The following is a 16,747-nucleotide window of genomic DNA, read 5'->3' as shown; positions in this document are numbered from 1 at the left end:
ATAATCTTGCCTTGACTTTCAATATTGGATGATTATTGATTGGTTGACTGATTGGTTGATTGATTGATTGATTGATGGCTGAGCTTCAACCCGTCAGTCATAGAGAAAAGCTGCAAGGAAAATACTTTGCAAACAAGCTTTATTGCCAGAAAGTAAGAATTTGCAACCAGCCAAACTGATGGGCCCCACCCAAGAAACAGAGATGACAAACTGCAGAAGGGGGTGTACAATTTGAAACAGAAAGCTTTATTAAAACAGCTTGAAAACCAAATGGTACTTCTTCTTTTTTTTTTTTCCCCTTGTTTACCTTAACAATATCTTTTTTATTATCATCATTATTATAATTATATTACAGTCTTCAGCTCCTGGCATGAAGAGACTGAGAAATGAGAGAGGGAGAGAGAGAGAGAGAGAGAAATGGAGGGGGAAAGAGGAGATTTCGAAAGCTAACAAGAAGTGAAGGTTTTCCAGAAGAAATTTTTGCATCCGGCTTTGCGCTCCCGCGGGGTCAGTCCCGGGTTCAAGTTGGCCGATCGCTCGAGTTCCATCCTGACCTCATCTTGTTCAGCCCCGCGGGACAGGTCGTCTGAAGCCAGGGCCTCGTTGTCCGGCTGGTTGGGTTCGGAGAGCAACTCTGCCAGGAAATACTTTGCCAGTTCCTTGGAAGAAAAGAGAGAGCGTGAAAGGTCCGGAGAGGAAAATAACAGAATAAAGGAGCTGGAAGGGAGCTTGGAGGCCATCTAGACCAGCCTCCTGCTCAAGCAGGAAATCCCTGTCCCATTTCAGACAAGTGGCTGCCCAATCTCTTCTTAAAACCTTGCAGTGTTGGAGCCTTTACAACTTCTGGTGGCAAGTCGTTCCACAGGTTAATTGTTCTAACTGTCAGGAAATTTCTCATTATTTATAGGTATGATCTCCTTCTGAGCACCCATTGCTCCTTCCTTCCTTCCTTCTTTGCTTCCTTCCTTGCATGCTTGCTTGCTTGCTTGCTTCCTACCTACCTACCTACCTACCTTCCTTCCTTCCTTCCTTCCTTCCTTCTTTCCCTCCTTCCTTGCATGCTTGCTAGCTTGCTTCCTACCTTCCTTCCTTCCTTCCTCCCTTCCTTCTTTCCTTCCTTCCTTGCGTGCTTGCTAGCTTGCTTCCTACCTTCCTTCCTTCCTCCCTTCCTTCCTTTCCTTCCTTCCTTCTTTGCTTCCTTCCTTGCGTGCTTGCTTGCTTCCTACCTACCTTCCTTCTTTCCTTCTTTCCTTCTTTCCTTTCTTCCTCCCTCCCTTCCTTCCTTCTTTCCTTCCTTCCTTGCATCCTTCCTTCCTTCCTTCCTTCCTTCTTTCCTCCCATGCGTGCTTGCTTCCTTCCCTCCTTGATTCCTACCTACCTATCTCTCTTCCTTCTCTCCCTCCCTCCCTCCTTCCTTCCTTCCTTCCTATCATAGAATCCTAGGATCTTGGAGATCTTCTAGATCTAGAACAAGATTCAAACTTAACAGATAACAGATAATCAGAGTTGGAAGGGACCTTGTAGGTCATCTAGTCCAACCCCCCGCCGAAGTGGGAGACCCTACACCATTTCTGACAAATGGCAGTCCAGTCCAGAGTTAAGTCCACAAGTCTTCAAGCTGTCAAGTTTGAAGACCCCTTTTCTTTCTTTCTTTCTTTCTTTCTTTCTTTCTTTCTTTCTTTCTTTCTTTCTTTCTTTCTTTTTCTTTTTTCTTTCTTTCTTCTTTCTTTCTTTCTTCTTCCTTTCCTTCTCCCTCCCCCTTTCTTTCTTCTTTCTTCCTTTCTTTCTTCTTCCTTTCCTTCTCCCTCCCTCTTCCTTTCTTCTTTCTTCCTTACCTTCTCACTCTTTCTTTCTTTTCTTCCTTTCCTTTCCTACCCTTTCTTTCTTTCTTTCCTTCTTCTTCCTTTCCTTCCCCCTCCCTCTTTCTTTCTTCCTTACTTTCTCACTCTTTCTTTTTTCTTCCTTTCCTTTCCTTCCCTATTCTTCCCTTCCTTCCTTCCTTTCTTTCTTCCTTTCTTTCTTCTTCCTTTGCTTCTCCCTCCCTCTTCCTTTCTTCTTTCTTCCTTACCTTCTCACTCTTTCTTTTCTTCCTTTCCTTTCCTTCCCTTCCCTATTCTTTCCTTCCTTCCTTCCTTCCTTTCTTTCTTTCTTTCTTTCTTTCTTTCTTTCTTTCTTTCTTTCTTTCTTTCTTTCTTTCTTTCTTTCTTGTGTTTTGCAGAAAGGTTGACCTTCTCTTCTGTGGGAAAGCCCCCCAAATATTGAAACCCTGCTATCGTGTCACCACCTAGTCCTTCTTTTCATTCAACCGGACGTACCCAATTCCTACAACCGGTCTTTTATATTTTAGCCTCCCGTTGCTCTTGTCTGCGCACTTCCTACAGTTTCAACCTCTTTTCCTTTTTTAATATGGTGGCAGTTAAAACTAGATGCAATAAACCAAACATGGCCTTGTAAAGGGATGCTCACGCTTCCCGTAATCTGGATTTGATGCTCCTGGATATCCGGAGATCAAATTAATTGCGATTGCGGTGCCGTTTTTGTAGGCAGCCAGAGAGGATCAAGAATCCCCTTGCCGTGTTTCTTGGACTTTTTTTAATTTCCCAGGGATTTTCCCCCTCCCCACACCCTCCAAATTCCCCCCACCAGTTCAGACTCTGCTAAGCTTCTCACACACACACACCCCAAAAAAATCATCCTTAATTTGCAAGCATCCACTGAACGAGCAAGGGTACAAACAGCTGCAACAGCGCTGGGAAAACTGACTCGCAAGCCATTTACGACCGTTGTGGCGTTTCCACCGTTTCGTATGCGATCCAGATTTGAACCCTGGGCCGCCGGTTGGCATTTTATGACGTTGTAGCATTTTGGAGGGTGGGCGGAGAGGTCACGGGATTAACTGTTTGTGAGCCACCTTCCCCAGCTGGAATGAAAGAATAGAGTAGAACAGAACAGAACAGAACAGAATAAATAGAACAGAACAGAACAGAACAGAATAGATATTGGAATGAAAGAATAGAGTAGAGTAGAGTAGAGTAGAGTAGAGTAGAGTAGAGTAGAGTAGAGTAGAGTAGGGTAGAGTAGAAGAGATATTGGAAAGAAAGAATAGAATGGAATGGAATGGAATGGAATGGAATGGAGTGGAGTGGGGTGGAGTGGAGTAGAGTAGAGTAGAAGAGATATTGGAAAGAAAGAATAGAATGGAATGGAATGGAATGGAATGGAATGGAGTGGAGTGGGGTGGAGTGGAGTAGAGTAGAGTAGAAGAGATATTGGAAAGAAAGAATAGAATAGAATAGAATAGAATAGAATAGAATAGAATAGAATAGAATAGAATAGAACAAAACAACAGATATTGGAATGAAGAATAGAATAGAGTAGAGTAGAGTAGAGTAGAGTAGAGTATTGGAATAAAGAATAGAATAGAATAGAATAGAATAGAATAGAATAGAATAGAATAGAATAGAATAGAATAGAACAGAACAAAACAACAGATATTGGAATGAAGAATAGAATAGAGTAGAGTAGAGTAGAGTAGAGTAGAGTAGAGTAGACTGGAGTATTGGAATAAAGAATAGAATAGAATAGAATAGAATAGAATAGAATAGAATAGAATAGAATAGAGTAGAGTAGAGTAGAGTAGAACAGAACAAAACAACAGATATTGGAATGAAGAATAGAATAGAGTAGAGTATTGGAATAAAGAATAGAATAGAATAGAATAGAATAGAATAGAATAGAATAGAATAGAATAGAATAGAATAGAATAGAATAGAATAGAACAGAACAGATATTGGAATGAAGAATAGAGTAGAGTAGAGTAGAGTATTGGAATAAAGAATAGAGTACATAGACTAGAATAGAACAGAATAACAGAGTTGGAAGGGACCTTGGAGGTCTTCTAGTCCAACCCCCTGCCTAGGGAGGAAACCCTACACCACTTCCGACAAAGGGTTGTCCAATGGTTATCCAAAAACATCTTTAAAAACTTCCAGTGTTTTTAAAATTCACCTACCCTCTAATTACAAGAAACGGGATAAGATTTGGAAGGGAAATCCTCAAATTATGATCACAATTGAGTCCCAAGTTTATGTCACTAAGCGAGACAGCAAAGTCCACCACAGCTCCCGCTTTGCGATCCTTTCTCGCCAAGCGAATCGCTGCCCTCAGTCACACGGTCATTAAGTGGGTCTGGCACTTCCCCCATGAACTTGGCTGGCCAGAAGGTCGCAAAAGCAAATTCCCGTGACCCCGGAGACAATTGCAGCCGTCGTAAGTACGAGGCAGCTGCCAAGCATCTGAAATTTCAGTCAGAGGGCTCTGTGGGCCGGTCATAAGTGGGGAAAAAACAGCTGTAAGTCCCTTTTGTCAGTCCCGCTGTCACTTCCAACGGGGTTGGTCTAGATGACCTACAAGGTCCTTTCCAACTCTTGTTAATCTGTTAAATGGTTGTTTGGCGAGACTAGCTGTGCAAATTAGAGTGAGATGTGGCAGGGGTTTTTCTGGGGACATTTATTTGGGGGGCAGGGGGTCTAAAACTCAGAATAAAGCATCTGAAGCCCCTCCCATTTTTAAACATGGGTCATGGGTCCAATTGCACCGTCCCGACAACAAACATGCTATGAACACACTATGAGAAGCCAGCCTCTTAAACATGTCAGCTCAGTCACGAATCTCGGTCCCTTGTTAAAAACAGCAAGGCTGCAAGCTGATTTTTATCAGAAAAAGCATTCTTCCATCAGGATAACAGATAACAGATGAACAGACTTGGAAGGGACCTTGTAGGTCATCTAGTCCATCCCCCCGCCCAAGCAGGAGACCCTACACCATTTCTGACAGAGGGGAGTCCAACCTCTTCTCTGAAGTCTCAAGTGATATACAGGATATACAGATAAGTCCTCGACTTATGACCACAATGGAGCCTGACATTTCCTTCGCTAAACCGAGACAGGGATTCAGTGAGCTTTGTCTCATTTTACGACCATTCTTGCCACGCATTGGTAAGCAAGTCACTGCAGGGGTTAAATTTAGTCACACCGTCATTAAGCGAATCCAACCTCCCGCTTGACTTGGCTGCCCAGAGGGGGGTTGCAAAAGGGAGGGATTGCGTCACACACACATACACACACACACACACACACACACACACACACACACACACACAGGAAGCTGCAACAGCTGTCGTAAATACGAGTTGGGTGGCCTAAAGCGTCTGAAACTTTGATCACGTGACCACGGGGGAGCCGCAATTGTTATAAGTGTGAAAAAACAGTCATAGGTCTGTTGTAATGTTGAATGGCCACTAAACGAACGGTTGTTAAGTTGAGGACCACCTCTAGAAGCAAAATAATAAAGACAAATTAAGAATGCGAAATAATAAAAAAAGACAAATTAAGAATGCGAAATAATAAAAAAAGACAAACTAAGAATGTGAAATAATTTTTAAAAATGAAGAATGCGAAATAATAAAAAGACAAATTAAGAATGCAAAATAATAAAAAAGACAAATTAAGAATGCAAAATAATTAAAAAAAAAACAAATTAAGAATGCGAAATAATAAAAAAGACAAATTAAGAATGCAAAATAATTAAAAAAAACAAATTAAGAATGCGAAATAATAAAAAGACAAATTAAGAATGCGAAATAATAAAAAAGGCAAATTAAGATTGCAAAATAATTAAAAAACGAATTAAGAATGCGAAATAATACAAAAAGACAAATTAAGAATGCGAAATAATACAAAAAGACAAATTAAGAATGAGAAATAAAAAAAAGACAAACTAAGAATGCAAAATAATAAAAAAGACAAATTAAGAATGCAAAATAATACAAAAAGGACAAATTAAGCCTTGGATTCCATAGTTAGATCCATCATTTCCATGATGGTAGAAAGAGTGCAGACAAAGGAATCTGCAGGGAGGTCAAAAAAGGCAAAATGGCAACTGGAACAATAGGGGTTTTTTTTAAAGCTTTGCCTATTTGAATTTCAACATATATATTTTTTTTAAAAAAATGGGTGGAATTTCAGTGATGCCATCCTAGCCATTCCCTGAAGATGGTGTGGGATTGGCCAAGTTGAAGACTTGCGGATTTTCAACTCCCAGAATTCCTGAGCTAACATGACTGGAGTTGGAGGAATTCTGGGAGTTGAAGTCTCCAAATCTTCAAGCTGCCCAGTCTGAAGAGGCCTGCTTTAAGAACTACAGAAAAGAAAACGGATTGCGCAGAAATCCGAATTGCAAGATAGGAAAGATTTATGCGGTCTGGGGAAAAAATGGTACAATTGGTTAGACTGTAGGAATCAATAATGTAAATATGTCTGCATCGATTTGTGTTGTGGTTCGCCGGCAGCAGGTGTGGACGGCTGAGGCCTCGGAGAGCGAGGACTCAGGTGAGGGGCCTGCGTGGGATGCAGGGATGGGGCCAGGACCCTCAGGGAGTGGAGTGCGGCCTTTGGAGACGGTGGAGGCTGGCAGCAGTGAGGAAGAGTCCCCCGAGGAGCCTGTGCTCAGTGTGTGTGCACGCAGGGCTTCTCGAAGGGAAGAGCAGCTGCAGCAGCACGGGCGACTCGGGAGTAAGGCTGCAAGGTGATGGCCCCTCCCTTAAGGGATAAAAGCCAGCTGAGAGACCGGAGTTCTTTGCAGGAAGCAAAGACGTTTTTGCACTCGAGCCTTGTGGACGTTTGGGTTATCTTGGTTGGCGTTTGGGAGACTCTTTGTGTTGGAAATATTTCTTAGTAATTTTATCCAGTGTTCTTGGCAGCCTTGCACCCCGTTGGCCAGGCTCGTCCTTATCATAGACAATGAGTTCGAAACAGCCTTTTAACCGGGAAGGAACGGAATCCGTAAAGAATCATTAAAAGATTTTGCTGTTACCTCTGTTTCGTGTTTGTTTCCTTGGAACCAGGTTTGGGTCAGAACCTGATGTCACATCACTGCTAAGGTTGTTTTTATATGTGTCGTTTTTAAAGGTGAAAAGGCTTAATAAAAATTACTATTTTTAAAAAAGAAAAGAACTAAAGCTGAGTTTTCCATCTTTCAACAGCAGACAGACAGACAGACAGACAGACAGACAGACAGACAGACAGACCAGCCCCCAAGGATCTTTGTGCTAGATAAGGGGGTGGGTAGGAGGAGAAACATGATTTAAGGGCCTGAACACAGATGGACTTCCAAGGTTGACCATGAGTTGGTCACCATCGAACTCCTGCGCTGTGGGCAGAATTAGCCTGCAATAATGCATTCTGACCACTGTGGAAGGAAGGAAGGAGGGAGGAGGGAGGAGGGAGGGAAGGAAGGAAGAAGGAAGGAAGGAAGGAAGGAAGGAAGGAAGGAGGAGGGAGGGAGGGAGGGAGGGAGGAAGGAAGGAAGGGAAGGAAGGAAGGAAGGAAGGAAGGAAGGAAGGAAGGAAGGAAGGGAAGGAGGAGGAAGTAGGGAGGGAAGAAGTAGGAAGAAGGAAGGAAAGGTAAGAAGAAGGGAAAGGAAGGAGGAGGGCAGAGGAAGAAAGGGAGGGAGGGAGGAGGAGGAGGAGAGGAGAAGGAAGGAAGGAAGAAGAAGGAAGGAAGGAAGGAAGGGAAATAGGAGGGCAGGAGAGGGAGGAAGGAGGGAGGGAAGGAAGGAAGAAGGAAGGAAGGAAGGAAGGAAGGAAAGGAAGGAAGGAAGGAGGGAGGGAGGGAGGAGGAGGGAGGAGGGAGGAGGAGGAAGGAAGGGGAGGAAGGAAGGAAGGAAGGAAAGTAGGAAGGGAAGGAAGGAAAGTAGGGTAAAGGAAGAAGAGGGAGAAGAGGAAGGAGGGAGGGCAGAGGAAGAAATAGGGAGGGAGGGAGGGAGGGAAGGAAGGAAGGAAGGAAGGAAGGAAGGAAGGAAGGAAGGAAGGAAGGAAGGAAGAGCAACAGCACTTAGACTATATCCCACTTCACAGTGCTTTCCATCCCTACTCTAAGCCGTTTACAGAGCCAGCCTCTTGCCCCCAACAATCTGGGTCCTCATTTTACTGACCTCAGAAGGACAGAAGGCTGAGTCAACCTTGAGCCGGTCAGGATTGAACTGCTAGCAGTGGGCAGAGTCAGCCTGCAGTGCTGCATTCTAACCATTGGGCCACCACAGCTGTGACGACTGCCCCAGATCCAAAGGGCGAATCAAGGTTCCAGTTCTGATGCCATTGAGGTACCACACACACACACACACACACACACACACACACCCAATCTCACAGTAACAACTGTGGCAGCATCCCCACAGTCACGGGTTCAACCCTCGGGCAGCCATTCAGGTGCCTTGTTGAGTGCGGTTTTAACACAACGCGCATCGAACTGCCCTGTTTTGCTCTTAACCCTGAACTGTAAACTAACCAGAGATAGAAATAGAAATTATAGAAATTATAGAAATAGAAATGCGTTTGTACGACAACTTGAGAAAAGGACAAGAAGTTATTTACTCCCCAAGTTTCATACGCCGGGCAGTTGCAACTAACCTGGTTAGATGTGAATGAACATGGCTAACTCAGTTATCAGTGGCTGCATTCACACAATTCCCTTATCCTGTTACTAAAGCCGTTTGTTTTTCCAGGTTCACACAGCGCAGTGAACTCAGTAAACTAGAAACAAGCTGAGATGAATAATCGTGCATTATTTTACTAACCAGAATAAGAATATTCATCATCACCATTTTTTAACCACCCCATAATCCTTTGCGGGGTGGAGTCTGGCCAACTGAATGGAGCCAGCAGAGGGTTTAATGGCCGGATGCCTTTCCTATCGCCAGTGCGGAGTTTTGTACAGAAGAATAAGAATATTAATGGAAGATTAAAATTAAACAATATTGTAAAAGGAACCGTAGCCCCTGGATCTTTTCACTCGCTCATATTAAGGAGCAGGTAGACCTCAACTTACGACTGTAATGGAGCTGACCATCACTGTCGTAAGTCGGGAGGGTCATAAAGTACAGGGACAGTTGTAAAATGACTTTTTTGCATCAGTCACTAAGCAAATCAACCATCAGGACTTTGAATCTGGGTCATAAGTAACCCCAAAGTAGGTCCTTCCAACGTAATTTCCAACGGTCACTAAGCAATCCATCATAAATTGAGGACTGTCTGTGCAGGTAGTCCTCGAGTTATGACCACAGTTAAGCCCCTCATCTATGTTTCTAAGGGAAACATTTGTTCAGGAAGTTTGCCCAATTTAATGGGTTTTTTTTTCCTAGCCACGGTTGTTAAGTGAATCATTGCATTTATGGAATTAGTGACACAGTCGTTAAGCGAATTGGGCTTCTCCCATTTACTTCGCTTCGTCAGAAGGTCGTCAAAGGGGATCACATGACACACACACCCCCAGGGACCCTGCGACCATCGTAACTATGAAACGATTGCCAAGGCTTTCGCATTTTGGTCGCATGAGGCTGCAACAGTTGTAAGTGTGAAACAAGTCACTTTTTGGCAGTACCATGGTAACTATGAACGGTCGCTAAATGAACAGTTGTAAGCCAAAGACTCTTCCCATACCCACAGGGAGCAGAATAACAATCTCCCATCAAATCCAGGGAGTGAATCCGTGGCCTTTTTGGGGGGAGGGTGGGGAATTGCCATGGTAAAATACAGCTTGGCTTACTTACGCGAGCATTCTGCCCTTTTATTTCCCTCTCGGTCTGATTCGCTGAGCGTACCCACCCTTCTTTCCACCCCTCCAGATGTGTTGGCCTCCCCGCTTCAACTTCCCCACTGATGGGTTTCAACGCCACGTCTGGATACGCTTCGGATCGGAGAAAACAAATATGGATGAATTCCCAGAGAAACCAAAAAAAATAAAAAAGGCCTTCAGGATTAATGGATCTGGAGAGAAACGGTTTGCGCCAAGAATGCAAAAATGCAAAAATTAGCCTCTTATTTCTGCAGAAGTGATGCAATTCGGCTCTTCTTGGGAGTCCCTGCTCATTCGTCTCATTCAATTCTCCTTTAGAAAGCCAGACGTGCCAGCCAGATATTATTCAGTGTTGTACCTTATAATTCTTGACTCTCAACAAATATATCTTTTCTTTTATGTACACTGAGAGCATTTGCACTGAAGACAAATTCCTTGTGCGTTCAATCACGCTTGGCCAATAAAAGAATTCTAATTCTATTCTATTTTCTATTCTATTCTATTTTCTATTCTATTCTATTTTCTATTCTATATTCTATTCTATATTCTATTCTATATTCTATTCTATTCTATTTCTATTCTATTCTTTATTCTGTTCTATTCTTACTCTATTCTATTCTATTCCATTCCATTCTATATTCCATTCTATATTCCATTCTATTTCTATTTCTATTTTATTCTTTATTCTATTCTTATGCTATTCTATTCTCGGTTCTATTTTATTCTATTCTCTATTCTATTTTATTCTATTCTCTTTTCTTATTCTATTCTATTCCATTCTATTCCATTCCATTCTATATTCCATTCTATATTCCATTCTATTTCTATTTCTATTTCTATTTTATTCTTTATTCTATTCTTATGCTATTCTATTCTCTGTTCTATTTTATTCTATTCTCTATTCTATTTTATTCTATTCTCTTTTCTTATTCTATTCTATTCCATTCTATTCCATTCCATTCTATATTCCATTCTATATTCCATTCTATTTCTATTTCTATTTCTATTTTATTCTTTATTCTATTCTTACGCTATTCTATTCTCTTTTCTATTTTATTCTATCCTCTATTCTATTTTATTCTATTCTCGATTCTTATTCTATTCTCTATTCTCTTCTCTTCTTTCTACAAACTGGCTTAATCACGGCCACATTCAGACAGCATCCTAAGCTTGCCCGCATTCATTTCTGTAGTACGCCATACAAATTTCACTGCGTAGTTATGTTGCAGTTCTGTATAGCGTGAGCCAGTTTTCATAACCCAGCAGATTACGGGAGTAAATAAACCTCTTGTGATTTTTTTTCTTCTTCAATGCAACGTATAATATTCTAGACTTGACTTCCCTCTCTATGGCATCATTTCTTTGCTACAGATACATCCACAAAGGATGCGGAAATATTTTACAGTTCGATGCAGGATAGTCCAGATTTAATATTATTATGGGCAGAAATAATGGCGTTGCATTTTTGCCATTCTAGACCTCGATTCCTCTCCACCTGCCTCTTTTCAAAGCTTACTCCATAAAGAAATGAAAGGGTTGTGTTGCCACCTTGTCAGTCATCTGTTTCCCATGGAAGTCAATGCAGATTCCCAAAATGGCGGCATCGCAGATTTTATTGCAAGCGTTAGATCTTAGGCATTGGTATGACGACATGCTCCAGTGCATTTCTGAGGGGATTTTTTTTTTCCGCTTTGAATTCATCCCTGTCGTGCCATTTTACCTTTTTCATGATGGACATAGGCTGCATTAAACCCCCCTTTTTTTTCCCTTGGCTATCCGCTACAAACCACAACGCCTTTTCTAAATCTTAAACTGCTATTATCCCATCAGATGACTTTTTGGGGTTTATGACTGCTCTCTCGTCGAAGTCGATGGAGATTCTCCATCATCCAGGTCTTGGTTGTCTGTTTTTTCAAGTGGCAGCTGGTTCTTTCTGGTTTTCCTTTGAAGAGGTTTCGCTTCTGATCCAAGGAGCTTCTTCAGTTCTGACTAGACTTTCATTCCTCACCATCCAGTCAGAGCTGGAGAAGCTTCTTGGATGAGAAGCGAAATGTCTTCCAGTTTCCTCTTGGTGGGAAAACAAACCCACACACCTTTGGGAAATCTCTCATTGAAGGTTTTCTTGAAAAAACTTGTCTGGTGTGAGGGTTGGGCAGGAGGTTGAACTAGAAGACCTTCAACCCTAGGATTCTTCTGAGGAATTTTCCCCTTGTCTCATTTTGGGCATTCTCTGAGGCGAGTGATTTAATGTCACCCCCCACCCAAACCCGGCTACCTCTCTCAACTTCTGACTCTAACGTTGCCAAGGTTGAAAGCATTAATGCGTTGTTGGTGTGTTGTTTTTGTGTGTGTGTGCGTGCAGGCGTGCGTGAGTTTGTGGCGCATCTATCTTGGAAACAGCTAGTCAGACCCGCTTATATCCAAGTTTAATCTCGGTCTGTCAGAGCAGGAATCCGTCTCAGGACCCTGGACAGCTCCGCGCTTCCCAGCCGCGCCTCTTGCACTGAGCCGGTTCTCGTCTGACTTTCCAAGGATACAACTTCATCACATCCTATACGATTATTTAGGGGGGGGCAGGGTGAGGGGTTTTTTTTTGGGGGGGGGGGAGAGAAATCTGGGGGTCTTGTCTAAGAGAAAAACCTCCAGATTTTGAGATGGCTCGAAGAACTCCCCGCGAAATGGCAGGTGGGCGGTTATTCTAGGAAAGCGGCCGTGTTGGCTTACAAGGAACATACTGTAGAAAATCTGTTTTTCTGTGTGGTCCTCTCTCTCCCCTTCTCTCTTTGTCCCGTTCTCTCTTTCTCTTTCTCTCCTCTCTTTCTCTTGTTCTCTCGTTCTCTTTCTCTGTCTCTCCCCCTCTCTTGTTCTCTCTCTTGTTCTCTCTCTCTCTTGTTCTCTTTTTCTCTTTCTCTTGTTCTCTTTCTCATTCTCTCTTTCTCTTATTCTCTTTCTCTCTCTCGTTCTTTCTCTTGTTCTCTCTTGTTCTCTCTCTCTCTCTCTTTTTCTCTCTTTCTCTCTTCTTTTTCTTATTCTGTCTTGTTCTCTTGTTCTCTCTTTCTCTTCTTTCTCATTCTTTCTTTTTCCTTTCTCCTTTCCTCTTTCTCTTATTCTCTTCCTCTCTCTCTTTCTCTCTCCCTTATTCTCTCTCTTTTTCTCTTGATCACTTTTCCTTATTCTCTCTTTCTCTTGTTCTCTCTCTTTCTCTCTCCCCTATTCTCTCTCTTTTTCTCTTGATCACTTTTTCTTATTCTCTCTTTCTCTTGTTCTCTCTTTCTCTCTCCCTTATTCTCTCTTTTCTCTTTATCACTTTTTCTTATTCTCTCTTCCTCTCTCTCTTTCTCTCTCCCTTATTCTCTCTTTTTCTCTTGATCACTTTTTCTTATTCTCTTCCTCTTTCTCTTTCTCTCTCCCTTATTCTCTCTTTTTCTCTTGATCACTTTTTCTTATTCTCTCTTTCTCTTCCTCTCTCTCCTTCTCCATCCCTTATTCTCTCTCTTTTTCTCTTGATCACTTTTTCTTATTCTCTCTTTCTCTTCCTCTCTCTCTTTCCCTTATTCTCTCTCTTTTTCTCTTGATCACTTTTTCTTATTCTCTCTTTCTCTTGTTCTCTCTCTCTCTTTCTCTCTCTGAGTTGCAATCTTGATTCAAGGGTGAGGGATATTTCTGAAGCAACCTGGTGACTAAGAGTCAAGGTGGACAGGTGAACAGGACAGGTTAACCCATTTCGTTTAGTGATTAGGACCAGGCTGGAAAGCAGGAGACTGCGAGTTCTAGTCCTGCCTTAGCCATAAAAGCTAGCTGGGTGACTTAGGTCCAGAGACTCTCCCTCAGCCTAGCCCACCTTACAGGGCTGTTGTTGCGGAGAAAATAGGAGGAAGATGGGTTGGATACATTTTTCTTGCCTTTGTGTAAAAATAATGAGCGCAAAAAATTGACCTTTCTATCTATCTGTCTGTCTATGTCTCCGTCTCTCTCTGTCTCTCTCTATTTCTATCTATCTCTATCTGTCCATCCATCCATTTATCCATTCATCCATCATATTTCTCCTACTGATGCCGGCCCCACCACGGGGGGTGGGGAGCTGGCCAGGTTCTCTCCTGCTGGATCTTCAGCCCACCTAACCCCTCAGCTGTTCCCTTCATGAGTCCTGGCCGCTCAGTAAAGCCTCCAGCTACAGCAGCAGTTGATCCCTGCGCCTCTTCCCAAGGGAAACCAGCCAAAGTCGAGGAACGGTGGTGGGGTTTGGGGGGGTGTGAGATCTTCCTGCGCTGCTCACTTCCCTACCTGGAGGTCCTTGGATGGCCAAGACCGCGGGGGCTCCCTAGTCTAAGCAGCTTCCTACCCAAGGGAGTTGGGGAAGTGAACCTCCTTGGCCAGGAAGAGTTTACCTTTGCCTTTAGTGAGTTAAACAAAGCCGGGCAGGGTGGGTGGGGGTGGGTGGGGAGATCTCCCTGTCGGATCCAGCCTCCCGCAGCAGCTCTCGGGATCGGGCGCGGGAGACGGCGCTCTGTACTAGCTCAGGGGCTCTCATCTCTCTTCGTATACCTCCCCTCCTCGGACTGCCTCGCTCCTTCCTTCCTTCCTTTCTTCCTTCCTTCCTTCCTTCCCTTTCTTTCTTTCCTTTCTTTCCTTCCTTCCTTTCCTTTCTTTCCTTTCTTTCTTTCTTTCCTTCCTTCCTTCCTTCCTTCCCTTTCTTTCTTTTTCTTTCTTTCTTTCTTTCCTTCCTTCCTTCCTTCCTTCCTTCCTTCCTTCCTTTCCTTCCTTCCTTCCCTTTCTTTCTTTCTTTCTTTCTTTCTTTCTTTCCTTCCTTCCTTCCTTCCCTTTCTTTCTTTCTTTCTTTCTTTCTTTCTTTCTTTCTTTCTTTCTTTCTTTCTTTCTTTCTTTCTTTCTTTCTTTCTTTCTTTCTTTCCTTCCTTCCTTCCTTCCTTCCCTTTCTTTCTTTCCTTCCTTTCCTTCCTTCTTTCGTACCTTATGATTCTTGACTCCTGATGAATGTATCTTTTCTTATATGTATAATGAGAGTATTTACACCAAGACAAATTCCTTGGGTGTCCAATCACACTTGGCCAATAAAAGAATTCTATTCTTCCTTCCTTCCTTCCTTTCCCTTCCCTACCCTTCCTTCCTTCCCTTCCCTTCCCTTCCCTTCCCTTCCTTCCTTCCTTCCTTCCTTCCTTCCTTCCTTCCTTCCTTCCTTCCTTCCTTCCTTCCTTCCTTTCTTTCTTTTCTTTTCTTTTCTTTTCTTTTTTCTTTTTTTACCTGCTTCCCCGCGGCTGCAGCCAACGATTTCTGCAGGAACTGCCGGAGCCTCGGATCGGAGGGCGCAGCGGCCACGGTGCTCCACGCCACGGACACGGACACGAGCAGCGCCAGGGCGCAGTGGAGGCGACAAGGGAACATCCCGGCGAAGCTCCGAAGGCGGGTGGGTGGCGGGTGGCCGGGTGGGGGGTGTCGGCGGCGACGGTTGGATGCCTTCACTCGCTCCGGTGCCGACGAGAAAGGGCCAACCTCGGCTTCTGGGATCCCCACCGGCGCCCCCAACCTTTATAAAGCCCTCTGCTGACGTCAAGGCGGGGGCGGGGGGGACGACCCCTTCCACTCGCCCACCCGCCCGCCCCGCCTCTCCCAAAAGCGCCCGGTGCGCGCGTGTGTGTGTGCGCGCGCGCGCGTGTGTGTGTGTGTTTGACAGCCCATTAAGCGCGCAGATCCATCAAGGGAAAGCGAGAGCTGGCGGGGAGGGCGGGGGGGCAGGAAGAGGGGAGGGGGGGGCATACCCACGGTGGGGGAGACACGCGTGTGTGGCACCCCAAGCCCCCTCCCGAAGGGCCTCTTGACTCTCTCCCTCCCCCCACCCCTTCCCCAAAATGCGCTTGCCCTGGGGGGAAGATTATTTCGTGATTCCCCACGAAATAACCGGGGGTGGATGGAGGGGGAGAGAGAGAGAGGAAGGAGGCGGGGGTGGAGGGGGAGAGAGGGAGGAGGGGGCTATTGCCCTACTGGATCCCTCGCAAATAGGACTGATGGAGTGAGGTGAGGCGGAGGGGCGGGGGGAGTTGGAGGAGAAACTTTCTCCGGTTCTCCCTGGAGCGAAGGCAGTTACCGGACCTCTTTTCTAAGGCTGCGCGGGCCCGAGGTATTGATAACAGATAATCAGAGTTGGAAGGGACCTTGGAGGTCATCTAGTCCAACCCCCTGCCCTAGCAGGAGACCCTACACACCATTTCTGAAAGATGGAAGTCCAGTCCCTTCTTGAAAGCTTCCAGGGATGAAGCTCCCACAACTTCCAAAGGCAATTTCTGGTCCATTGAATATAGAATAACAGAGTTGGAAGGGACCTTGGAGGTCATCTAGTCCACCACCACCACCACCCCACCACCGCCTAAGCAGGAGACCCTATATCATTTCTGGCAGAGGGCAGTCCGGTCTCTTCTTCAAAGCTTCCAGAGATGAAGCTCCCACAGCTTCCGAAGGAAATTTCTGGTCCATTGAATATAGAATAACAAGAGTTGGAAGGGATCTTCTAGGTCATCTAGTCCAACCCCCTGCCCAAGCAGGAGACCCTACACACCATTTCTGAAAGATGGAAGTCCAGTCTCTTCTTGAAAGCCTCCAGGGATGAAGCTCCCACCACTTCCAAAGGCAACTTCTGTTCCATTGAATATAGAATAACAGAGTTGGAAGGGACCTTGGAGGTCATCTAGTCCAACACACACACCCCGCCGCCGCCACCGCCGCCTAAACAGGAGACGCTACATCATTTCTGACCGAAGGCAATCGGGTCTCTTCTTGAAAGCTTCCAGGGATGAAGCTCGCACAACTTCCAAAGGCAACTTCTGGTCCATTGAATATAGAATAACAAGAGTTGGAAGGGATCTTCTAGGTCATCTAGTCCAACCCCCTGCCCTAGCAGGAGACCCTGCACCATTTCTGATCGAGGGCAGTCCAATCTCTTCTTGAAAAGCCTCCAGGGATGAAGCTCCCACAACTTCTGAGGGCAACTTCTGTTCCATGGGTGGATTGTTCAGACGACACGTGTCAGGTCAAAAATCTAAGCCGGTTAGATTGCACGGCGGGATCCTAAGTTCAAAGCCTCACGGGGCCGAGTCGGGAGAAAT

At 44.5% G+C, this 16,747-nt stretch overlaps 1 protein-coding gene across 1 annotated transcript; it reads right to left on the bottom strand.

Moving 5' to 3' along the window:
* Positions 1–223: 223 nt before the first annotated feature.
* SST (somatostatin) lies at positions 224–15,060 on the bottom strand. The gene is made up of 2 exons (XM_087932068.1): positions 14,892–15,060; positions 224–659 (listed from the first exon to the last, which is right to left on the bottom strand). The coding sequence occupies exons 1-2, from the start codon at positions 15,030–15,032 to the stop codon at positions 447–449; spliced, it is 354 nt and encodes a 117-aa protein (XP_087788194.1). The 5' UTR covers positions 15,033–15,060; the 3' UTR covers positions 224–446.
* Between the last annotated feature and the right edge of the window lie 1,687 nt (positions 15,061–16,747).

This window comes from Pseudonaja textilis, chromosome 4 (genome assembly GCF_049901715.1).
Source record: "Pseudonaja textilis isolate UNSWEBS1 chromosome 4, rPseTex1.2, whole genome shotgun sequence".
In the NCBI taxonomy this organism is placed as follows: Eukaryota; Metazoa; Chordata; class Lepidosauria; order Squamata; family Elapidae; genus Pseudonaja; species Pseudonaja textilis.
This window is presented reverse-complemented; position numbering and strand designations above follow the sequence as displayed.